General features: G+C 31.6%; 3 protein-coding genes across 3 annotated transcripts in view; 1 reads left to right on the top strand and 2 right to left on the bottom strand.

Moving 5' to 3' along the window:
• LOC145311985 (ATP-dependent translocase ABCB1-like) overlaps positions 1 to 25,331 on the top strand; it is a 516,884-nt gene that overhangs the window by 404,627 nt on the left and 86,926 nt on the right. The window lies entirely within an intron of this gene.
• Positions 1,804 to 11,340, bottom strand: LOC145311981 (atrial natriuretic peptide receptor 1-like). Its single transcript, XM_080151057.1, has 8 exons — positions 11,289 to 11,340; positions 10,721 to 10,874; positions 9,882 to 9,943; positions 6,382 to 6,484; positions 5,574 to 5,666; positions 4,932 to 5,017; positions 4,397 to 4,480; positions 1,804 to 3,818 (listed from the first exon to the last, which is right to left on the bottom strand). Exons 2-8 carry the CDS (start codon positions 10,833 to 10,835, stop codon positions 3,759 to 3,761), a joined length of 603 nt encoding a protein of 200 aa, XP_080007183.1. The 5' UTR covers positions 10,836 to 10,874; positions 11,289 to 11,340; the 3' UTR covers positions 1,804 to 3,758.
• On the bottom strand, positions 11,652 to 24,242 carry LOC145312575 (uncharacterized). Its single transcript, XM_080151830.1, has 16 exons — positions 24,194 to 24,242; positions 23,382 to 23,442; positions 22,948 to 23,001; positions 22,311 to 22,401; positions 21,774 to 21,814; positions 21,215 to 21,277; positions 20,257 to 20,378; positions 19,326 to 19,428; positions 17,937 to 17,998; positions 17,629 to 17,686; positions 17,166 to 17,244; positions 16,726 to 16,849; positions 13,246 to 13,339; positions 12,875 to 12,966; positions 12,227 to 12,286; positions 11,652 to 11,799 (listed from the first exon to the last, which is right to left on the bottom strand). Exons 1-16 carry the CDS (start codon positions 24,238 to 24,240, stop codon positions 11,652 to 11,654), a joined length of 1,299 nt encoding a protein of 432 aa, XP_080007956.1. The 5' UTR covers positions 24,241 to 24,242.

Genomic DNA, 25,331 nt, shown 5'->3' with positions numbered 1-25,331 from the left:
GAACTTTATAAAAGCAAAGTTGTTCAAAATTTAAAATAAATAATATTTGCTTTTCTTGTCATGATTTGCGGCAACTCCTAGGTGGTGAAAATTGAACTTGAAATTTTCAAATCTAATTTTCTCAAAAAGCCACGGCTGAAATATTTTGGTTTTACCTGGAATCATCATGGTTTTATGTCTATTTTCACCATACATAGGTCCCAGGGCTCGGCACTTACTTTTGTCTTGATTCAATTCTAGCCCACAGTGCATTTGAAACCACATATAATCCTCTTAACTATGTTTCTATCTAAATTTTGATTATTTACTTTATTTAATGCAAATTAATAGAAGCTTAACAAAGTTTTCAAAAAAAAAATTAACCATGTGACGTCAAAAAAAATGAGAGGAGAAGTGGGAAAGGAAACCACTTAAAAAAAGATGGATCTATTGACGTCACACATTTTTTCGGACACTTTGAAGAACACTCCCATTAATATATGCTATGCCAAAACTAGAAAATATGTGAACACACCCTTAAAAAAATTATATGTTAAAACTAGAAAATATGTGAACACTTCCTTTAATATATTCTATGTTAAAAATAGAAAATATGTGTACACTCCCTTTAATATATTCTATGCTAAAACTATAAAATATGTAAACACTCCCTTTAATATATTCTATGCTAAAACTTGAAAACTTGGCCAAAAAATGGAAAACTAATTAAATTTATAATCACACAAATTTAGAGCTTTTCATACAGAACTGTGAATTAATGCAAATTTGAATACAGCGTCAGTTGGCGAACTCTAAAAGCCTCAAAAATAATTGAAAGATCGTACCCCTTTTGTAAACATACACCTTTTATAGTTAATAACTATCAGATTTTTTTTTATTTGGTTATTTTCCCAGCATCTGGGGGCTCTTTTATTCAAAGAAAATAGCCTTAAACAATTCTTTAATCCTAAAATAAAATATTTAGATTACAAACAACAGAGGTGAATTCTTAAAAAAAAACTTTTGCCCCACTAAAATTTTAGTGAGGCAAAATTATCCCATCTAAATTTTTAGTTTACTCCACTGATTTTAGTGGGGCAAAAGTTTTTTAAGAATTCACCTCTGAATACCTAGGTGAAGCTTCCCTATAAAAGAGAACTTAATCAGTCCAGCATTTATTGAAATCATTATCTTCTGACGACAACAAATTCTTACTACTTTATAAAATAGGATTAGGTTACATTTGTAAAGTAAACCAGATGTTCAAACAAATCATTATGGCAAATATTATTGTTTTATTGGTGACAAACTTGGATGAAAAATTTTTAGATGCTTTTATTCAATCATATTGAACTTGGCTAAAATAATACCAGCAATCCGCCATCTTTACTCCACCCCATCTCCATTACTTGATGAACGAACTGAACAAGCTAAATTAATGTAGCCACTTATATCTAATATACATAAATTTAGCTAAAATGAATGCACACTAATTTGAGAAGGGAGGGCTGGAGACATTCATTTTTGTTTTTCTAGTTTACAGATACACATTATTAAAACAATTTAAACATTTAGTTTACATTTATTCACATAAAACATATTTTAACAATTATCTTATTAACAAACGTAGAATAAAATTAAGTTATATATTATCTAAAATTGAATATTTTATTATAATAATTTGCTGTTATACTTTTTAGTGAAATCTACCTCATTTTTTACTTATTTAAGCCAAAACATCCGATATCCAAGGGAGGGGGGGGGGAGATTTTTATACCACTCCTGTCGAAGTTACTGCCCCCCCCCCCCCCCCGCCCTATTTTCTAAAAAAGCTTGGACGTCCTTGCATTTAAGTTTAAATCTAAAGCATAATCTAAACAACGTTTAACAAGGTGAAATATATCCATATATAATTAACGCTCCAGTAATAAATAATTCAGAATATGAGAACAAAACGTTTTCGAATGCTGTTCGGATGTATGTACAAACATTCAGGGAGTAAGGGAGGGGACAATGGGCAATTAATTCAATAAGAGTTATCAAAGTAAGGGCATGAAATCCAGTTTAATCCAATAAATTTGTAGGAAATTATAAAGGGATTGTTAATTGAATAATAGATTTCCATAGCGTCATGTAAAGTGAAATCAAAACTTGTTTTTGATGAAATATATTGAGGTTTTTTGGTGTGATTTTTATATTACAAGATTATTGGACCCGGCCAGCTGCTAGCAAGAATATAACTGCCCCTTTTTACTCTGTTTATTTCCCTTGCACCTTGCCCCCACCCCCCTTCTCCCTTCTCCCCGTCTGCTACATTCCAAACTAACACAACGAGTGTTTATTTTCCTTGCCCCCACTTCCCTTATCCCTTCTCCCCGTCTGCAATATTCAAAACATACATAACGAGTAGCGGCATTTCATGCGCAAGTACCCAAACTCAGTAAGAAACTGCTAAATTCTTGCACATTCCCTTTAAACCAGTACCTAAAGTCTGAAACTCCTAAAAATTGAATATTCGATCCATTGTCCCCTCCCTTACTCCCTGACAAACATTAGTTACTGAGTTGCTGTACCTACAGGACTCGGCAGCCGCGATTAGGCCTAAATTTTAAACCCGTTGGGGGGCTTTAAAACATGTTTAGAAAAGGAGTATTGCCAACTTTGGGTAAGGTTTAGACTTCTAGCTAACTTTTAACATTGTAATCGATTTTCAGTGGGCTGAAGCGCGGCTGCCAAGCCCTACTTACAACTAGAAACTTTTCTTATGTACCCTTTTGTCATTTGTCCTTATGAAGAGAGCCGAAGCACATCGCTTGCGTCGCTGGGAATCAACACTCTTTCAACAAATAATGAATTTAAAAAAAAATTTTGAATAATGTATCATTCTATGAATTGATTATTCGCTGATATAAAAACATGGATGACAACATTCATAAGTAGCGAAGCTCAAAAGTTATGGATGGATATCTGGGAAAAAATAACTTTATTGCAGTTTCATAAAAAAAACACTAAACAAAAAAAACACGAGACCTTGTATGATCTATAACGTGAAAATCTAGGAATGGATCTAGCACCTCAGCAAATTAGCATATCTTAACAAAACTTTGTGGAGATAAGTAAATTGTATAATTATTTAATCCTTAAAAATATTAGCCGTATATCTCAGATAGGAGTAAAGAAAATCATGAAAATCTAAAAATCTAGGAATCAAACTAGCACCCCAACCAATAAGCAAATCTCAATAAAACTTAATAAAGGTATGCAGAATATGAAAGTATTCAATCCCTGAAAATTTCAGCCGTCTATGTTTAATAGGAGTTAAGAAAATCATGAAAACTTAAAAATGTAGGAATCGATCTAGCACCCCAACCAACTGATAAATCTTAATAAAACTTGGTGAAAATTTGAAGACTGTTAGCATATTTCATCCCTAAAAATTTCAGCTCTCTATCTTTTATAGGAGCCGAGAAAATCACGTTCCCCCATTTCTGTCTAAGACGGACAGACGGACGGACATTTCGAATCATAGAGTAGCCTCGTTACAAAAAAGGTGTAGGCTTCTAGATCTGTAGAGCATTGTATACTAATAGAAAATATAACTGCCTTTTTTATTAATTTTACTTAAATAACATTATTCTTCTTACATGTAGAAATAAATAACAGCTAAATAACATTTACATTCTAATTTCTTTTGCGAAAGCATCCTTGAGAATAAGGAATTTAAGATTGTTTGCATACATCTAAAAACATCAAATTTTACTTATTAAGAAATTATTAATTTATTCTTTTTCCTTGGCCTCTTTTCTTCCAATCAACCAGTAAGTTTGAAACTCTCCAACCTTAACAAAATAAATATAAATTTTTAAGGGCATATTGCATTAAATTATGCAACCAACATTTGTTTTATTTTGTCAAATTTAAATACGTGTGAAATAGCTATACCCCTATTGGTTATAAGATTTACTTATTAGTCAGTTTGTTCTTCCAGTAGAAGGTGATTGGGTGATGGGGTTGGAGGGGTTGGAGGGGGGGTCGGCACATGAAACAAATTACCTTTAAATTAACAATGCCTCTTTGTTTACAGTTAAAACTTTCAACTTGGCCCTAAAAATTTTCTTTTTTATTTTAAGAATGAAACAAAATTGTACCTAAGATTTTGATTTTGTATTTAAATGAAAAGTAATATGCAGGGGTAGCATGTGTATTGAGTAACATTAAAGGAAGCCTGCAGGAAATACACAAATTAACTGCTGGAAGACTGCTACAATCAGACCCTCTATACCATAAGTTCGAATCCTCCAGATTAAATTACAAAAAAGATAATAGGCATCACTTTTTATTAATGAATGGGTCTAACTGTGGCAGTCTTCCTGCAGTTAAAACATTGTACTTCCTGCAGGACTCCTTTATAGATTACCTTTAAATGTACTATTCCTCTTGGGGTGTAGTTGAATCCTCCGACCTGATCCAAAATATTGGTTGTCTCCTCAGACATCTGAATCTGAAAAACATAATATGTTGAATTACAAAATGTAATTATATTTATTAGTATATATTTATCTCTGTTTACTTTCATCTTTTTAACATCTGTGTGTTTGAATGTTGTATTTCTATATTAAGTACTAGCAACTCCGCCCCCTAGGGGTTATGTTGTTGAGGGGGTAAGATGGACAGAAAAGTTGCCTTCAATCACCCAAGAACCTATGTAAAGCTTCCCTAGAATGGAGAACAGGATATTTGTCTTACAAAGAAAAAACTGGCTATGATACTGAGCGTTTTTGATGCTTGCGTTCAATGTTCATATATGGTCAGATTATGTTAAGTAAGGTTAAACGAGTTCCGCCAGGGACAGTGCCAGGTAGTAACCACCATGGTATGATCAACCAGGCACCCCTCTTACCTCTAAAGGCTGTCTACTTTATAACCAAACATTAAAAAAAAAAACTGTCTACCTTCATAGGTTGACCGCTGGACTCCATTAATCCAGCAATTTCTACAGTGTCTCCAAAAATAGAATAATGGGGAATTTTTGTACCTATTAGTATGTTCATACTTTGCAACTTTAATCTTTTCTAAATTTCAGATTAAGAATAGATTTAGAATAAAGAACGGGGCCAATGAAGTAATTAATAATTATATGCCTGTACAATTTTCAAAGGAAATGTTAAGATTAAAATGGGCGAAAAAAATATAAGAAGAAATATAGCGTAGAGTAAGGCTTACGCCCCTATAGGCCTCTATTGGCACTTGATGGAGGGGGGGGGGGGGTTGAATTTGATAACCCAATTTATTGTTTTAAAAATGGAAAGGTTAAAAAAATTAGGGGAGGACTTCTTTTTGTAGGATTGTAAGTCGAACTCCCCTCCAGTTTTAATTAGTTTTAAAAAGAAAATTTTTGGGGGGTTTTTTTTGGGGGGGGGGGCTACTTTGTTAAGGAAAATCATATCGGTTCAGCTGTCAGCAAGATCCTTCGGTACAGACAGAAAGAGATCATGCTATTTTATTATTATTTATTTGGCAATATAATGTCGTTTATGAGCAATACTAAGAACATATTTATGTCATTTTTTGACAAATATGTATGAACATTCCTACAACTCCCCCGACTACACTGCCTGTATGCATGCCAATACGGATCTTTAGTCTGTATCCAGGTTTATGCTGAACTTCAAATGTCACTGTTTTGGCTGAAAAAAGAAAATATCAGTGATCTCAAGGGAAAAGACAATAGCCGATAGATTGATATACCTGTCTGATAAATTGCCCGTTTTGTGGATTACAACTAATAGCTGAAATGTTTGGACACTCAACTTAATTATTCAACCAATCAGAATTCATTATAAGTCCCCAAAGTTGTTGAGCCAACGAATAAGAAAACGTTAATACAGAAAAGGTAAGGACAAGTGTAATATACAGCACAATGTCCCCTCCCTCTCTGAGGAAATTTTAATTAGGATCAGCCCTTTAATGCGTTCGTACGTAACTAACGGATAGTTCTTATCGTTAATGTTAGAATTTCCCTATCAATTTCAATCATTGCATGATGATTCCTGTAACAACTAAGTAAGATTTAGAAAGCGTACCAACTTTATAATTGATACCAGAAAGTACGTACGTCCATTTAAAACATGCTTTTGGGCAACAATTTTTGTCTGATAAGATAATCCTATTTATATGATTCTTATATATATAATTCTGACCCTTCAAATGTTAATGTTTGTTTGTTTTACTATCTAATTTTAGATCAACCGTTTGTTGTCATTCTTGTTTTAACTCATGGTTACAATTATAAAATACGAAGACAAATGACCCATTAAGTTTTTTAAACCTTCAGTTTTTATCAAAATTTAAAAATCCACAAAAAATTAGCAGAAAATCTAACAATTTTTAATTTAATGATACCTAAAAGATCAAGAGCCATTTTTGCAATTTCAACAGCATGTCTGTTTCCATTTGGAATAGGTACTCCACTTGCAACCATATACGCATCTCCAATTGTTTCTACCTATAATAACATATTTGGAATAGGTACTCCACTTGCAACCATATACGCATCTCCAATTGTTTCTACCTATAATAACATATTTGGAATAGGTACTCCACTTGCCACCATATACGCATCTCCAATTGTTTCTACCTATAATAACATATTTTGAATAGGTACTCCACTTGCAACCATATACGCATCTCCAATTGTTTCTACCTATAATAAAATATTTGGAATAGGTACTCCACTTGCAACCATATACGCATCTCCAATTGTTTCTACCTATAATAACATATTTGGAATAGGTACTCCACTTGCAACCATATACGCATTTCCAATTGTTTCTACCTATAATAACATATTTGGAATAGGTACTCCACTTGCAACCATATACGCATCTCCAATTGTTCCTACTTATAATAACATATTTGGAATAGGTACTCCACTTGCAACCATATACGCATCTCCAATTGTTTCTACCTATAATAAAATATTTGGAATAGGTACTCCACTTGCAACCATATACGCATCTCCAATTGTTTCTACCTATAATAACATATTTAGAATAGGTACTCCACTTGCCACCATATACGCATTTCCAATTGTTTCTACCTATAATAACATATTTGGAATAGGTACTCCACTTGCAACCATATACGCATCTCCAATTGTTTCTACTTATAATAACATATTTGGAATAGGTACTCCACTTGCAACCATATACGCATTTCCAATTGTTTCTACCTATAATAACATATTTGGAATAGGTACTCCACTTGCCACCATATACGCATTTCCAATTGTTTCTACCTATAATAAAATATTTGGAATAGGTACTCCACTTGCAACCATATACGCATCTCCAATTGTTTCTACCTATAATAACATATTTAGAATAGGTACTCCACTTGCCACCATATACGCATTTCCAATTGTTTCTACCTATAATAACATATTTGGAATAGGTACTCCACTTGCAACCATATACGCATCTCCAATTGTTTCTACTTATAATAACATATTTGGAATAGGTACTCCACTTGCAACCATATACGCATTTCCAATTGTTTCTACCTATAATAACATATTTGGAATAGGTACTCCACTTGCAACCATATACGCATCTCCAATTGTTTCTACTTATAATAACCAGGGATAAGGGATGGGAAACCTGGCCGAAAATTAGGTCTCAGCCTCCTTTTAAAAGTGATGGGGCAACTTTTCTTTTTTGCCTATAAAATCAACTCATTTTCGCCAGTTCCTCATTGGCTGTAGGCCAATATCCAATAACCTGAAACTTGCTTTTAGCATTAACCAATTATTAATAACAAACGCGTCCCCCAGTTCATTATTGGCTAAATTAATTCAAGCAAACATAAATTTCTGCTATTAGAAAGACAACAATGGAAAGTTTCTGCTATTAGAAGGACAACAATATATATGACGTTCAATCACATCAACTTATTATTAAATCTACACATTAATAAATGTCCATATAGCAAAACATAAATTGAGAGATCGTTTTTTGAAGACTGAGTAGGATTCAACATTTTATACTTTAGAACAATGTGAAAAACTCATTGTCTTTAGACAATTTAAAAGTTACATTTCATGTGGAATTGATAACCCACCTAAATGATTACAAATACAAAACTAGTTCAATATGTAAATAAAAGTGTACTGTGTTTTGTTAAAAAAAAATTTTCATTAATTTTGGTAAAAATTAATGCACACTTAATTGAACTTTTTTGTTAATATTTAACGTAAAATTAATTTTTTTAAAAATTCTTAATTTATATGTATGCTATGGAACAATTAGTTGATAGAATGTTACCCATGTACTTATTCAAATCTACTTAATTTATTTATTAAAGCTGGGGGGCTAAAGCGGTGTTCATTTCTAAATACAAATTTTGGGGTGAAGTAGATCCCCCCTTAAAATGTTTGAAAATAAATCAGATTTAACCATCTCAAAAAAAACTTTTTTTTTTAAATGGGGGGGGGGGGGGTTGGCGAAGTAATAACGGGATTCTACTTAAAGCCACTAACATATTGGTTCTTTGGAAAGTTTTTATTATATTTTATGATTGGTGAAATCAACTATCTGAATTCTATTCTATACTTTTTTTCTTTGCATTCATATAATAGCTATTTCATCATTGTTCATAGTTTTCAAATCTAACTACTGCGTCATCCCGAAACTAGTTTTTTAGGCCTAGTTGGAAAATAGGCCTGGAATAATATTTTCTTACGTTTCCCATCCCTTATCCCTGATAATAACATATTTGGAATAGGTACTCCACTTGCAACCATATACGCATCTCCAATTGTTTCTACCTATAATAAAATATTTGGAATAGGTACTCCACTTGCAACCATATACGCATCTCCAATTGTTTCTACCTATAATAACATATTTGGAATAGGTACTCCACTTGCCACCATATACGCATTTCCAATTGTTTCTACCTATAATAACATATTTGGAATAGGTACTCCACTTGCAACCATATACGCATCTCCAATTGTTTCTACCTATAATAACATATTTGGAATAGGTACTCCACTTGCAACCATATACGCATCTGCAATTGTTTCTACCTATAATAACATATTTTGAATAGGTACTCCACTTGCAACCATATACGCATCTCCAATTGTTTCTACCTATAATAACATATTTGGAATAGGTACTCCACTTGCAACCATATACGCATTTCCAATTGTTTCTACCTATAATAACATATTTGGAATAGGTACTCCACTTGCAACCATATACGCATCTCCAATTGTTTCTACTTATAATAACATATTTGGAATAGGTACTCCACTTGCAACCATATACGCATCTCCAATTGTTTCTACCTATAATAAAATATTTGGAATAGGTACTCCACTTGCAACCATATACGCATCTCCAATTGTTTCTACCTATAATAACATATTTGGAATAGGTACTCCACTTGCCACCATATACGCATTTCCAATTGTTTCTACCTATAATAACATATTTGGAATAGGTACTCCACTTGCAACCATATACGCATCTCCAATTGTTTCTACCTATAATAACATATATTTGGAATAGGTACTCCACTTGCCACCATATACGCATCTCCAATTGTTTCTACCTATAATAACATATGAGGAATAAGCATTTGATCCAGTATGGCTTCGAAACCGATTAATATCCGATGGATTAGAACCGGTTCTCAGCTTTACTGAAAATCATGTATATCATCGTATTTCAGACAATTTTCCACGAATTTTATTACCCGCCAAAAGCTGTCTATAATAATTCCTGTACGTATTTTGGTCATAATGTACAATTACATATAGAGAATGCGATCTTTTCTTAGCTTTGTGTGATTATTTTTAGGGCTAAAAATAAAAAAAAATTAAAATTGATAAATACCTTATAAACATCATAACTCTCAATTCTATCATCAAACAAATTGTACAAATCATTCAACATTTCTAGAAAAGATATGATAATTAAATCAAAATTAACCATTATTTGTCTTATACAAAGCTAGCTACTACGCCCTAGAAGCCTCTAGAGGTCACTTAATGTAAGGGGGAAGTCGCCCCCCCCCCCCGCCTAATCAATTTTAGTTTTTAAAAGAAAATTTTGAGGATGGGTCATTTTTTTCTAGGTGTGATTTCTCTGGTGAGGGTGGCGTTACTTTCCCCCAAAATAGTTATAAACCGTTCCAGGAGCTTCACTGTAAAAGAGAATTATGTCGGTTCAGCGGTTATTGAGGAGGGAATTAGCTCTTTTTATTTAATTTTGTCAAATCTATGAGCATTACTTCTGTATAACTGGTTCTGTAAATAGACGTCTACGGGTGGGGGTAAAGGGTTGTTTACCCCCATCAAACTTTGAAGCCCTTCTTTTACCCCCTCAAATTGTAAAAATAAATTAGATTAGCCAACTCAAACCTTTAATAGTTATTTCTTTCATCGTATTATAAACGGCTTTCCGCGGATATAGAATGTACAATTATAAGATTAAAACCAGTTTTTTTAGCCCTGAGGTGCCGAAGGCACGGGCTAAAAAAACTGGTTTTAATCTTATGATAGTACATTTTTATATTCCTAGAAAGCTGGATATAATACGATGCTAGACATAGTTTTTTCGTATTAATGAGAACCGGTTCCTATCCACCGGATTCGAATGAATACGAGAAAACCCTTTATTTTTCCCCCCTTCCAAATAAAAGGCTTGAACGTCCCTGTATATTTAATACTTACCAATAATCTGATGGGCAGTGCTCTCACTTGCAATCTGTGTGAAGCCAACAATGTCACAGAAGAAGACTGTGGTAGAAGTGAATAATTCTGGCTTAGGCATTACCCCCCTCTTCATTTGGATTATTATCTGGGTTGGCAGCAGAGAACTCAATAACTGAAGATAAAACTATCATTTAAAACTTTATATTTCAAAGTAACACGACGTCTCTTTGTCTGTCTATTATTTGAGAATGTAATATGTATGTCCTCTAAAATCTTATTATCGGGAAGACTGGTAGTTATATTTTTTAGGGAAGTTTTTAAGCTCTATTGCAGTGGAGGTGCCCTCAAACCCACCCACTCCCCCAGAAACAGTGGATGGGCCTGCAAACCACATTTTGGGATGAAGCTTCTAGTACATTCATAAGAATTATTGTTGTTTTCTAAGTATTCTTGAATTCATCAGAATAGATATTAGTAAATTTCGATTTTTGAAATATTTTGTGTACTATATTTCTTAAAGGTAATTTTAACAAATTTCTTATTTTTAAAAAGGAAAGAAAATATATTTTTTAAACCAAAGACTTACTTTTTCCGTCTTCTTCTTTTCTTGTTTAAATATTTGCACTTTTTCATTGTACATTCTGACAAGTTTTTACATCAATTGAGTATTTTCATTAATAATTGTACTTTTTAACCTTAAGGATCTCAAGGGATTAGAAATGACTAATAAATTGATGTACATCCCCAATTATGTTACACAAAAAGTACCCCTATTATAGATTATAATTAGTTGTTTAAACGTATGGACACTTAACTAAAGTAACAAATTAATCAAAATTCAATAAAAGTCCCCAAATCCCCCTCTCTCCCTGATTTAAAGATTCTTGCAACAATAAGGTATAAATAAAAATAGTATCTTTGATTTATCTCTTTTTAATGATGTTGTCTTCTAGTTTATTATTTTGAATTGATGAAAACTTTTCCTGGAGTATCTCATCATGCTACCAGTAATGTTCAGGGTAAAAAGGATACATATTGGAACAAATAATATCAGCAGAACAATCAGGAATAAAGGCAGGATCTTCTGATTATTTATGCTAAAAAAATAATAAAAAATAATGTAATTGACTTTCCTGTCTGGTTGATCATCTATTTAACTAAATCTATTCTTCAATATGGATCTCTTTATTTTATCAACCCGCGACCGTGGTTCAACACGTAGCGCTTCCGTTAGTCGTCGCAGAGGTAAAAGGTTCGAATCTCGGCACAAGACCGCGTCAAACTCAATAACATGCACAGTTACGACTCCAGACAAAGATCATGCAATCAATTAGTTTTTTATCTGTTAGGTGTTACTTTACCTAAAACCCGGGGTGTTTGAACAAACATTTGACTCCTCTCAGTTATCATTGGTTGTTGAACCTGATGAATGTCATAGACAGCAGACCCGCCCATTTTAGGAAATTGATAGTTAAATTATCAAATACTTTACTTAAGTCAAAAAACACACAAATTAATGCATACCTTTCATAATCATTGTTTACAAAAGTCAATATCTCAGATGCCACAACTGATATCAAAGCCCTAGAAAACAAAATATTTTGTTTAAATAATAAATGTATAAGTATAGATGTAAAACCCAGGCAACTACCTGGTTCCAGTGGTGGATACCTTTTTCGTCTACTAACAAATTGCTTTCTGCTCTTTAGTTGCAACTTGGCTGTGCTAGTATTTCCGACGCTTTCGGCTAATATTCCAAATACTCAATTGAAAGTCGGCACAGGGACCCTTGCCTCTCTATTCTTTTATTTTAATGATTAGATAAAAACAATATATACAAAAATCAAATCGAAGTTTTTCTTATTTTGAAAAAGGTGTATTGAGTATCCTTTCTAATTAAAAAAATTTAAACAAATCTCAATATAACAGTGTAAGGCAGAAAAAAATTGTATCTGACTCCAGAAATATCCTATATGTATCTTTTTCCAGTATGGCTTCGAAACCACTGGATTAGAACTGGTGCTCAGCTATACTAAAAAGTCTAGCTCGGGCTTTCGGCCGGCCGGGGCTAATTAAACTGGTTTTAATTAATAATCTCATTTTAATATCCGCGGAAAGCTGTCTGTAATAAGATGTAAAAAATAACTAAATATTTAAATGAAAATGTGATACCTGATAGTTTCTGAATACTGTAGAAAATTGATGAAATAATTCACAATTGTATCTAAATTTCCATCTAAACTCTCTTTGTTTGATATCTTTGTCTAAAATAGATTTTTTATAGTGTAAGAAAATAAATAGACATCCATTTTAAAATGCTTAAATATTGTTATAAAATGTTAAACACGACCAATTTCATCCATATGAATCCCATAGAAATAACAAAACTGGTAATAACTCGTGGAAAATTGTCTTTAAGACGGTGCATGATTTTTCTATATGGCTAAGAACCGGTTCTAACTTATAACTTTATGGCAACAAATTTTACACACATAAACTATACTTATAATTGATTGTAGAAGGAATAAAAAATGGCTTAAAACCTGCATTTCCTCAAAGGTATCATCCTGTAAGCTTTCATCATACTGCTGTCGTATGTATGGAATAAAATTGAATGTTTGATTCAAATATTCTCGCCTAAAAAATGAATATAAAGTGTACAATGTTCATTAACAAGGATGACAACATCTATTAAAGCTAAGCTCTAAAAGGAGACGGTATGACAAACGATCATAAACACTTTTGCTCATAAAAAATTTTATATGTGATGAAAAATTCCTTAAATGCCTTGTTGCTCTAGGAATCAAAATCCCGTAAATCAGATGAATAGGATGAATATATCATACAAAAAAGTAAAAAATCAGCATGTCTTAAATAAAATGAAGGACTTTCTGATTATAGAGTTGCTACGCTTTCTTAATTGTATCTAACTGTTAAAAGAATCATCATGAAAAGTTTAAAATCGGTAGGACAATTTTAACTTGCTTAAATTAACGATAAGAGTTAACCGTTAAGTACGGATATACCCTAAATTGTATCCTTTTTTTCTCCATAGTCGCGAGTAATAGACGCATTTGCCCTGTAAGCTACAGAAGCATATATCTATAATACAAAGTAGAATGCTGTCTGTCCGTCCGTCTCTTAAGATCTCGGTAACCACTGAACCGATTGGATTCTACTCTTCATGGAATATACCTACTGAACTTGTGGTGGTTTTGTGCTATTTTCTTGGGGGGTGGAACACCCACAACCCCACAAAAAAAAACAAAAAAAAAAAACAATTTGTTTCTTTTCGCATGTATTTTGCGAATTCACCATTTATTCGCGAAAATTGGCGACCCATTCGATTTTTTTTCGTCTGAGTTGGTAATAGAAGATGTTTTGATTCCTTTACCCACGTCTTTTTTTTATATTTCCTCTTAGGGCAAAGCCCCTAGAGGCTAGGTGCGTAAGAATATATGGATGTAACTGTCATACATTCATTTTCAAAATGAATATTTTAACATTAGGCTCAAATAGAAATCAATAGAACTGCACTCACGCAAAAATACACAAATTGTGATAAGGAATATTAAAAGTTGAACATTCATTGTCAAAATTTTCAAAAGACACAGTATATCTAGATGGTCCATATTTTCCCAAAATTACGTCAAACTTAAAAATGAAATTGTAGCAGACAAGCACCTTTATTTATGTTTGTTATATACAATTTTTAATAATAAACGATAAACTATAATCAAGCAAAGCATTATCCTAACTAATTCTACTACTTTTAGCTTACTCATTATACGAAAGAAAGAAAAAACTCTTCCTTACTGAAATTTGTACACTTTCTAACCATTAGTATGGCCGGGTTGTTTTCCAATTAGCTGATTTAGAGAGTGTGTTTTTAGATTATTAAACATCATGCATTTTTGTAAGTAAGAGCCAATATTCCTTGTTTTATAAGTAATATTCATACCCAATTAAAATGCAAAAAATAACCATTTTTCGTGAAAATATTGCTTGATAATTATTGTTATTTGTTGTTTTTGATCCAGAATCATTTTTTTCGTATTCATTCGAATCCGGTGGACAGGAACCGGTTCTCATCAATACGAAAAAACTATGTCTAGCATCGTATTATAAACCGGTTTCTACGAATATAGAAATGTACAATTATAAGATTAAAACCATTTTTTTAGCCCGTGCCTTCGGCACCTCGAGGCTAAAAAAAAATTTTTAATCTTATAATTGTACATTCTATATACGCGGAAAGCTGTTTATAATACGATGCGAGAAATAACTATTCTAATACATATATCCTTGTCTCTGTAAAATATTTCTAAAGTTTAAAAATTCAATGAATAATCTTCTCTTGGTTGAGAGTATGATGGGGAGAAATAGTGGAGGACAAAATAGTTTTAGACTGTCTTAAATATCGTTTTTATCTTTACATAGTATACTAGCGGATTGCCCCTAGCCTCTAGGGGCTTTGCCTCAAGAGGTTTGATCAACCTAATTCGTATTTTAGATTTTAAAGAAAAGTTTTTTAAAAATATTTTTTTTTTGTTTGGGGGGGGGCGTTTGGAGGGAGGGGGTTAGTCGACCCCACTATTTTAATTTTAGTTTTAAAAAGAAAATTTTTTTGGCGGGGGATTTTTCATTTTTTGGGAGGTTTTGGGGTGTCCCAACCCCCTGAAAATAGTTATAAACCTTCCCGGGACCTATGAGAAGCTACTCTATTAAGGAGAACCCGATCGGTTCAGCTGTTAGCGAGATCCTTTGTTACAAACAAACAGACAGACATCGTTCTATTTTTTATTATAGATAATTAAGTTTTTTTAATGTTTTATTTAAAAGATTTCTTTTAATGACTGTATTCTTGATTTCGACATTTCTTGTGATGATTTCCCTAATCATTGAGGATTATTCCCTTTATTCAGTTATTTTATACAGAGTAGAGGATCCGACCCTCCTATTTTAATCTTAATTTTAAAACGATTTTCTTTAGGGGAGGGAAGCTTTGTCTAGGGTTGTTTTATCTCGTAAGGGTTGTGGTACCAACCCCAAAATAGTTATATCTCTTCCCTGGACCTATGCATAACTTCACTGGAGGATCATATAGGTTAAGCAGATTTTGATTTACTAATACTTGCAGCTGGCTAAAATAATTCCCCCATTCACCCCCTATTACCCCATACCCTCCCCTCTTACAGAATGAACGAACTGACCAATAAATTAGGTCCATATCAGCAATAAAGATTTAAGACGAACTCCTCGCCAATATATCCACATATAATCTAAATCTATATAACCAATGGATGTTGTCATCCATACTTGCTTTAGTGAGGTTTGGATAAATCTCATATCTAGATCTAATGTACTGAATAAGGCTCCAAGTTTAAATCAGCATGCATTTTCAAATTTAAAGTCATATCTAGGCATTGTTTGAAAATATGTATATATACATATATAAGAGATTAACTGACAAACAAAATATGAGTTTTAGATTCTTTAATCAGACATTACAAATTGCTTTGAACATGTTTGCTCTCTGCAGATGTCAATGTAAATTCTAATTTCATCCATGAAAGCGAAGCTCAGCAAATCAAATAATAAAACAAATGAAGATACATATTAAGAGGGCCTGTACTTTCAATATAAAAGGGACAAACTATTCAATTCAAAATCAACAAAGATATCAGGAAATAAGTAAAAAAAAATATGAAAATATAGCCAAAAACCTACTGAAAGGCACCAAAGATATGGGGAAAATGTGAAAATATAAAAATAGCAAAAACCTGCTAAGAATGAGTCCAACCGCAATGGATGTTTAGTGTACAGTACGTATAGGGTATGCTGCGCTTACAAAATTGTTACAAATTGGGAATATCAAAAAAATCACATTATGAAAAGGTTTTAAGTCTGATAAATTCACTGAGTGAAAAAGTCTTTGATACTTCTTAGTTATTTTTTATTGAAATATATTTCGGTGGACATTGCACCCTCTTCAGTCTTGAATTTAGTTGGATCTGACTTACCTTAATATTTCATACTGAAGGAAATTCTCATATTTTTCCTGTGTGAGAGTCCTAGAAAGATATTCTAACCCGTTTATTCCAGCTTTTCCGGCATATTCCACGGCTCGTAACAAATTCTTATATCCTAAAAAATATTATTTCCAGTATGACTTCCGTGATTCGGTAATAATGAAATTGGGACAGGTATTTAAAGGGATAAGACATTGGTCGATGAATAGATGTAAACCCCAAATGATAATACCCAAAAGTACCCCTTCTGTAGATTATAATTTAATTAGAGGTTGGAACGTTTGGACACTCAACTTAATGATCTAACGAATCAAAATTAAATTAAAAGTCCGCAAAGCTATAAGAAAACGTTTTCATAAAACTTTTGAAACTAGTGCAGTGTAATAAACAGCCCAATGTCCCCTACATCCCTGAAAATGCATATATTTTACCTATGATCCACCTGTAGAAGTTTGAAATATCAGAATCGTGTATGGAATAAGTCACGTAGCTTAGCGTTTGACTGTTCACCTGCAATTTTATTATTTCAATTTGTTTTAAAACAACAAAATTGTTTGAAAATCATGTCTAATATAATAATACATAATATATATAGATAGTCGATCTGGCCCCAAAATTTGTTAAACTTAAAAGAAGATTCATAGCAGACAAACACTCTTGTATATTTTTTGCATTCAAGTTATTAAAGCGACAAAATTTTTCAATGATATAATTTCTAGAAGGCTAACTTTAGGTTACTGGCCCCTGCGCTGTTAATTAATGGAACCTTTTTGTTCAAATAACTGTAACTAAAAGGGTAACTCCATTCTTATAAAGTCTAAAAATATTCGATTTTCTAATATAAACTTTGAAAACAAGGCTGCACTGTACTTTTCAGAGAAGCATTATATTTACCTGGTTATACCAGTCAAGAACTTCTTGCATCGACTTATCCCCCTCTTGAATCTTTGTTCTAAAAAAGGGTAATAGACAAATATCGCACCATATTATAAACAGCAATCTGCGGATAGTAAAATGAAAAAGTAAACTATTAAAACCAGTTTTGTTAGAAACAATGACCCGAAGGTCCGGGCTAGCAAAACTGTTTATAATACCATTTATATTTTTTTTATTCGTAGAAAATTGTTTGTAATGGCGTGCTAGTCTGTAACCAATCTTACCTTACCTAAATAAAAAAGTAATTAACGGAATTCAACTTTTACCTGAATAGAGAATGTTGAATTTGAAACTTGAGTTTTGTTTTGAAATACTCCACATCAGAAACCTATAAGCAAAACCTATATTTCTTTATTTTTATATAATATCTAAATTCTTTGCAGAGTAGTCATTGTAAAGCTAAGGTCTTTCTCATTTTCTGTTTAAATCAGTTTCAATGAGTTATTTAAGCAAACAAATTTTAGCATAAATGGATATTTAAATCCCAAGGTATTAAATGATCGAGCGTTAGCTCATCATTTAATACCGAGGGATTTAAATATCCATTTATGCTAAATTTTGTTTGCTTAAATAACATTCTATTGCACAAAAAGGTGATGTTAGCAAATAATTTCTTGAATAAAATCATAAAGCGTTTTTTCATTTAATTTTCATTTTTTTCACTGTTGTGTTTTTATTTGACATTAAAAATAAAAATCATAAAAAATCTTCCAAATCAAAGAGAAAAAATCTTTAAATTATTGGTCAATTTAAGTTCAAAGATTTTTTTATTGTAAAAAGTTAATTTTTTAAAAATATTTTAGAAAAAAAATCTTCTAACAAAAAAAAATTATCATAATCCAAGATGGCGTCAATACATGTAAAATAATATTTTTAAAACAAAAAATTAAAACTTGAATATCTTTTTTCACAGATTGAATTTCAAAAATCGGTCTGACAGTTTTTCCAAAGTCAGTATGATCTATCGAATGGAAAAGGTTTGAAACTAATAGAACATTTCTTTATACTAAAACATATTCTTTCTCCCGTTTTTTCCCACACTTCCAAAAAATGAAATTCAATGAAAATTAAATGGTTCTCACGTTAAAAAAATTTTCTCACGGGTCCTAAAAATGAATTTAAATGAAAATCATATGTACCATTTAAATCAAAATAAATGGTTCCCACATTCTAAAAATTTTCCCACGCTTGACATTATTGAAAAATGCTAAATAAATGGACATTTAAACAAACCAAAGATCGCGTTTTTTGCAATGGAATGATAAGTTATTCTTTTAAATGATTTTTAATGCTGCATAATCTTTCAATGCGTAGCAGCTATATAAGTAACCACCTCCCTCACTTCATCCAACAGAAAAGTTGAATATCAAAGTATCCTTAAAGTAAAAGGTATTCGAGAACAAAAAAGTACCCTTAAAGTCAAAGATATGAGAGTTTTATTTTTAGTTGCCTTTTTTTCACTATTCCCCTGTTGGTGTTAATAAAATGAATTTACTTTTTTAGTACTTCGTTTGTACGCAAAATATTTTTTTTAATATTTGAACTTTTTTATTTTCTACTGTCCAAGAAGGGATACATCATCAAAAATTTATTCAACATAATTCTCTCTTGTTCTCAATAAGTATGATTGGTTGACTATCTATCTATGTATTTACCTTGGGCCAATATTCAACAGCTTGAAGAATATAATCTGTAGAATTAAATGTGTTGGACGGACGAAACTTTTCTAGAAATTCTTCTCTTTCGTCACTTATAAAACTTAAAATAATTTATTTCAAATATAGAACTATTGTTAATAAATGATAATAATAAAACATTTCTGTATACAGCCAAGATTTCCTAAAAAAAATATTAGAGTAAAACTCTAGAGGAAAAAAGGGTTAAATAACTGCATCTCCCCAACGTAACCGCCTTGTGCAACCTTTCTATTAGGTCATTGAAAATCAACCAATGGTGTCGCTTATATAAACACAACCAAGTAGCATAAAATAATTTAGAAGCAGACGAAAGAAGTCTTTGAAAAAGGAAGGGAAGTATTTGTCTATATATACAACATCTATATTATAGATCTGATAATTGAATAACAATCTTTAAAAAACACCTTATAAATTCATAACGAACAAAAGTAAAATTTAAAAAATCAATTCAAGAAAATTAGTTTTAAAAATATTTATGAACAACATAATTACTTTACACTAAAGATGCATAAAAGAGACATTTTTAACCTTTTCAGATAACGCTTTGTATTTAGTGAAATCATATTTTGTAAAATTTGTTTCCTAAAAATACGACATTTAATCTATATATTAATATTTTTCCAGTATGGCTTAAACCGATTATTAGCCGCTAGATTGGATCCGGTTCACAGCCATACTTAAAAATCATGTATAACACCGTATTACAGACAAGTTTCCACGAGAATTAAAATAAAAATCATAAATTAATACTAGTTTTTTTAGCCCTGGGCCTTAATTAATCTCAGTTTTTTTTCATTTTGATATCCGTGGAAACCTATGTATAATACGATTTGATAAATAACTATTACAGAATATAAAATCATTGCATATATAGGAGATGAATCCTTACTTGCCAAGACTGTCACGTGAAGTGAGATTATCCTGCGACTTGACAAAGAAACTGAGTGCTACAGCAGCTCTTTCCTCCTGCAGCTTTTGGGTCAACTTCGCAAAATCAAGCGCGTTATTCACCTGAAGCAAAAATATATCCTAATATATAAATTAATAAGCTTTTTTGTCTGTAACGAAGGATCTCGCTAACCACTGAACTGATCGGGTTCTCCTTTACAGGGTAGCTTCTCATAGTTCCCGGGAAGGTTTATAACTAATTTGGGTGAGGGTACAACCACCTTCCCTAGAGTAATCGCCCCTAGAAAAAAATCAGCCCCCTTTTTTGTACACTAAATTTTAAAAAATGGGTTTTGGGATTAACCTTCCCCATCCTTAAGTGCCCCTAGAGGCCTCTAGGTGCGTAGCCGCTAGTATATATTTAAAGTAAGTTGGTTATAGTAATGGATATATTATTACTTGGATCATACACCAGATTTTCATGTTATCTAATAAAGTGAAACACAAAGCGAGCTAAAATAACGACATCCCCCTTCCCCCCCCCCCTTTATCTCAACCTCTCCTTTTTTTCAACTGGATGAACGAACAGACCAATAAATGATTTCCATGTTAGCAGGCTAAATTGACAACAATTTTTAATTGACAAAATATCCACGATATGCATAAATTCATAGAATATGGATATTGGTTAAAAACTATATAGTGGCTTTTGCGTCTATCTACCAAAATAATCCTTTAATATAAAGTAGTAAGTTTTTATTTGTTTGAAGATCTCGGTCCGAAGAACTTGCTGGTCCTAATAAGTTGTACTTTTCAGGGAACCTTTATAGATGTATTGGGGTGGTTTTAAGCTATAAATCTTGCCTCTCCTGCCATCCCCAAGAGGAAGCAACTAGTAATTCTACAATATAAGATTAATAGATTCAAAGTTAGTTGTATAACACAATTTTTATACTTACTTGAGTTCTAACTTCAGTGAGATCTGTAAGAGAGGCAGATATGTTTCCAAAGGTAGTTGAATTCTATAAACACAATAACTTGTTAAATATTGAAGATTTTCAGCATTATAATGTGTTCGTAAGCAGGGATCTAAAGGGATAAGACAATGGACGATACAATTATGAACATCCCCAATAATTCTTTACAAAATTACTCCTTCTGTAGATTACATTTATTTATTGAAACGTTCTGATACTAAACTTAATTATCTAAAAAATCAAAATTTAATAAAAGTACCCAAAGTTGTTAAGTCAACGAATAAACCCTGTTATAAAACTTTAAGGACTAGTACAATAAACATCAAATGTACCCTACCTTCTGGTACGTATGTATGTACGTGGTAATGTTTATCTTTTAAAAATAGGGTTTATCAAAAGATTTAAATGCATGTAGAATCTTTAATAATTATAAAAATATCAAGGGAAAATTCTTAAACCAGTAAAAATATGAAACGTTGCTGATATATAATTGTATTTGTCAGTCAGCCTAATTCTATTTTATTTTATTTTATATTTTTACCTGTACTAGTAATATAAATACAGGAATCAGAGGCAATAAAACTATAAATATAATAGATAGATAGATAGATAAATAGATAGATAGATAGATAGATAGATAGATAGATAGATAGATAGATAGATATATAGATAGATAAATAGATAGATAGATAGATAGATAGATAGATAGATAGATAGATAGATAGATAGATAGATAGATAGATAGATAGATAGATAGATAGATAGATAGATAGATAGATAGATAGATAGATAGATAGATAGATAGATAGATAGATAGATAGATAGATAGATAGATAGATAGATAGATAGATAGATAGATAGAAAGATAGATAGATAGATAGATAGATAGATAGATAGATAGATAGATAGATAGATAGATAGATAGATAGATAGATAGATAGATAGATAGATAGATAGATAGATAGATAGATAGATAGATAGATAGATAGATAGATAGATAGATAGATAGATGGTAGATAGATAGATAGATAGATAGATATATAGATAGATAGATAGATAGATACATAGAAATACCTACCTATATGACAAGTATGAAGTTTTTGTCCATGATCTGTACCCAGATTAATTGTATAGAATCCCATTTTCATGGCATGTTGACTCATCAGAACCTAGATAAATCTTATAAAAGTAGCAGGATTTCTGTTTATCTGTCTATATGTATGCATGGTTATATGTGTATAGTAGGATCCCATAACTGCTAAACTAATATGGTTCTCTTTTACAACAAACAACTTTCACACCCACCAAAAAAATAAGTCTTAGTTAATACCCTGAAAAACATGTGGAATTTAATTAATGATACTAAATTCACTTCGCTTCTGATTTTAACATTGTTTAGAAGAGTATTCATGAGTTTACTATTCACTACAGAATTGACACAATCTAATTATAGAAAAGCTCCAATTTATGATAATTCATACCAAAATGTATATATTGATACTTGGATGTTACACCAGATTTTCATGTTCTCTAATAAAGTAAAATTCGTAGCGGGTTAAAATAACGATGCCCCAATCCAACCTATTTACCCCATCCCCTCCCTAACTATTGGATTAACGAACTGACTAACAAATGAGGTTCATGTTAGCAACCTAAATTGACAATAATTTTTCCCCTGTCATAATATCCACGAATATTCTATATCCATTATTTACCTCACTCTCAGAGCCTTGAGATTTCTGGTCTGGCTCTTTACCAACTCCATTCGTCTAAACAAAAAAATAAACTTAAAAATAATTATAGCAAAGGATAATTCAAGTATAAAAGTAATAGAATGTCTATGAGTCTTTTTGTCTGTCTGTACCGAAGAATATCGGTAACCGCTGAGCCGCAACGGTTCTCCTTAACTTTATAATGTAGCTTCTCATAGACCCTAAGAAGGTTTATAATAGTTTTGGGGAAGGATAACAGCACCCTCCCGAGAAAAATCACCAGTAGTAGTACCCCCCTCATCACCCCAATAACAGGCAGATAAAAACACTTTTACAGTAACTTAATTGCTGAAAAAAATTAGGTTGAAAAACAGCTCTACAAAAATATTTTGTTTTATTAGATTTTTGAAAGTTTAATAAATTTTGAAGTTTTATACCTTATCTTCTTTATGTTTCCGCTCTGTGAATGCCAATATTTCCAATGATGTAAGTGGGTCTCTAAAATATCATAACAAATAATATTTATTAATCGCATATGAGAGTAAAAGACTAGAGGGAGAAAGGGTTAAATAACTGTATCTCTCCATCGCAACCACCTTGTGCAACCTTTCTATTTGGTCATTGAAAATCAACTAATAGTGTCGATTATATCAACACAGCCAAGTAGCAGAAAATGATTTAGAAGCAGACGAAAGAAGTCTTTGAAAAAGAAAGGGAGGTAGTTGTCTGTATATGCATCTATACTATAGATCTGTTAATCGCATCGTATTATAGACAGCTTTAAACGGATGTTAAATTAATTATTAAACCTGTTTTGGGGTAACAAAAATGGTATTAATTTTATGATTTTTATCTTAATATCAGTGGAATATTTGTATGTAATATGATGTTATACAATGGTTTTTTTCTTTATTGCTAAGAACTAAAAAGTCTTAAGTTTTAAAACTTGGGCCTTTGACCCTACAGATCCTATTAAATCAAGAATCATTCCTAAAAATTGAGAAGATTAAAATTATTGGTTGAAAAGCATGAACATTTTTAGTTTTACCCACCAATCAATATTTATGAAGGAACCATAAGATAAGCAAATAATTGAGAGATCGTTTTAATAAGACTTTGAGCACGCACTAGTATAATTTACAGTCTATTGTCCTCTCCCTCCTTGGTCTTATATTGGTGGGGGGGGGGGGGGGGGAATGATCGGGTTGTTGGTTGAAATTCTAACAGATAAAATGGTCTATGAACTCACCCATCATGGCTTAGCTGTTCTTCAAAAGATCCTATACGGTTAGCCATCCTTGACCAACTAAAGAAATATCACAAAAAATCATCAATATTTTTTATATTATTTTTTTAAATATATATTTGCAACTTTTTTTATTTATTTCTTATTGATAAATAGTGTAATTTCTTTTTATTTTAATATTTAGTGAAATATAATTTCCCCTGAATTGTAAGATGAAAGTTATCGCATGTTTTGATTAAAAAATGGCTTATCCTGTGGATTAAAGCGTTGTTAACATGATATTAATATTGACAAAATTGAGTAAAATAAAGACTGGCAACTGCTTTCTTTTCAAATTTTTATATAAATAAAACATTTTGCCTCCAAAATATTTTTATTGCAAGTCTACGTATCAATACTATATGCAAGTGACTTTGCCTCTAGTATCTAGAAGCTTTGTATTTTAATGGGAGGTAAGGGGAAGAAAATAGCCTAAAACCATCCACTAAACCCTAATTTTTAAAATAAAGTAGATTAAAACCACCACGGAATCCATATGCTTCCCCAATATTGAAAAATGTCAAAGTTATCCAAAACTCTGGGCACTCCACTGATCCGGAAAGACAAAACAAACTTGCTACTTCATATTTTAAAATAATAAATAGACTGTTATTGAGCACTCTAAAACTAACAGGTCTAATATTAATAATGTAAAATTTTGTTTTACATATTATGAATTAGGAAAAACATAATATCAAATATAACAAGGATACCAACATCCATAAAAGAGAACATAGTTCACGAATATTACAAACAAATCTTTCACGGGATGATAATATTATCATACATACTTTTTAAGTATCTAAAGGAATTTACGGTTTTTAATTTAATTCAAAATTATTAAATTTCTTACTTGGATCCACTATTTAAAAAATCAATAATAAATCAAATAAACTTTCAGATTTTACTTCAATGTTGCCGGAATTATAAAGACAAGTTTAAGATGCATAGGTCTATTCTAACATGTTTATAATTACGATCAGAGCACTATGTTCCACGAGTGACAAAAAATCGTTTTTTACATTTTGGAAAATACAATTTTATACAATTGATTAGTAATATACATAAGTTTTTGGAAATATAGCCGAAAGGATTAGCTTTT

Source organism: Acartia tonsa, chromosome 2 (genome assembly GCF_053477335.1).
Source record: "Acartia tonsa isolate MP-2025a chromosome 2, ASM5347733v1, whole genome shotgun sequence".
Lineage (NCBI taxonomy): Eukaryota > Metazoa > Arthropoda > Copepoda > Calanoida > Acartiidae > Acartia > Acartia tonsa.
The sequence above is the reverse complement of the archived record's forward strand: the minus strand, read 5'-3'. Positions and strand labels throughout refer to the sequence as shown.

What these genes read in the sequence shown, in the direction of transcription:
- LOC145311981 (XM_080151057.1), bottom strand. Translation starts at nt 10,835, where the DNA reads ATGAAGAGGGGGGTAATGCCTAAGCCAGAATTATTCACTTCTACCACA. An exon ending in CACTGCCCATCAGATTATTG is followed by an intron (nt 9,944 to 10,720) that starts GTAAGTATTAAA and finishes TATCTTTTCTAG; the next exon opens with AAATGTTGAATGATTTGTAC. An exon ending in AATGGCTCTTGATCTTTTAG is followed by an intron (nt 5,667 to 6,381) that starts GTATCATTAAAT and finishes TTCTTTTTTCAG; the next exon opens with CCAAAACAGTGACATTTGAA.
- LOC145312575 (XM_080151830.1), bottom strand. Translation starts at nt 24,240, where the DNA reads ATGGCTAACCGTATAGGATCTTTTGAAGAACAGCTAAGCCATGATGG. An exon ending in GAACAGCTAAGCCATGATGG is followed by an intron (nt 23,443 to 24,193) that starts GTGAGTTCATAG and finishes ATGATATTTTAG; the next exon opens with AGACCCACTTACATCATTGG. An exon ending in CTTCAGTATGAAATATTAAG is followed by an intron (nt 13,340 to 16,725) that starts GTAAGTCAGATC and finishes TTCATTTTTTAG; the next exon opens with GCGAGAATATTTGAATCAAA.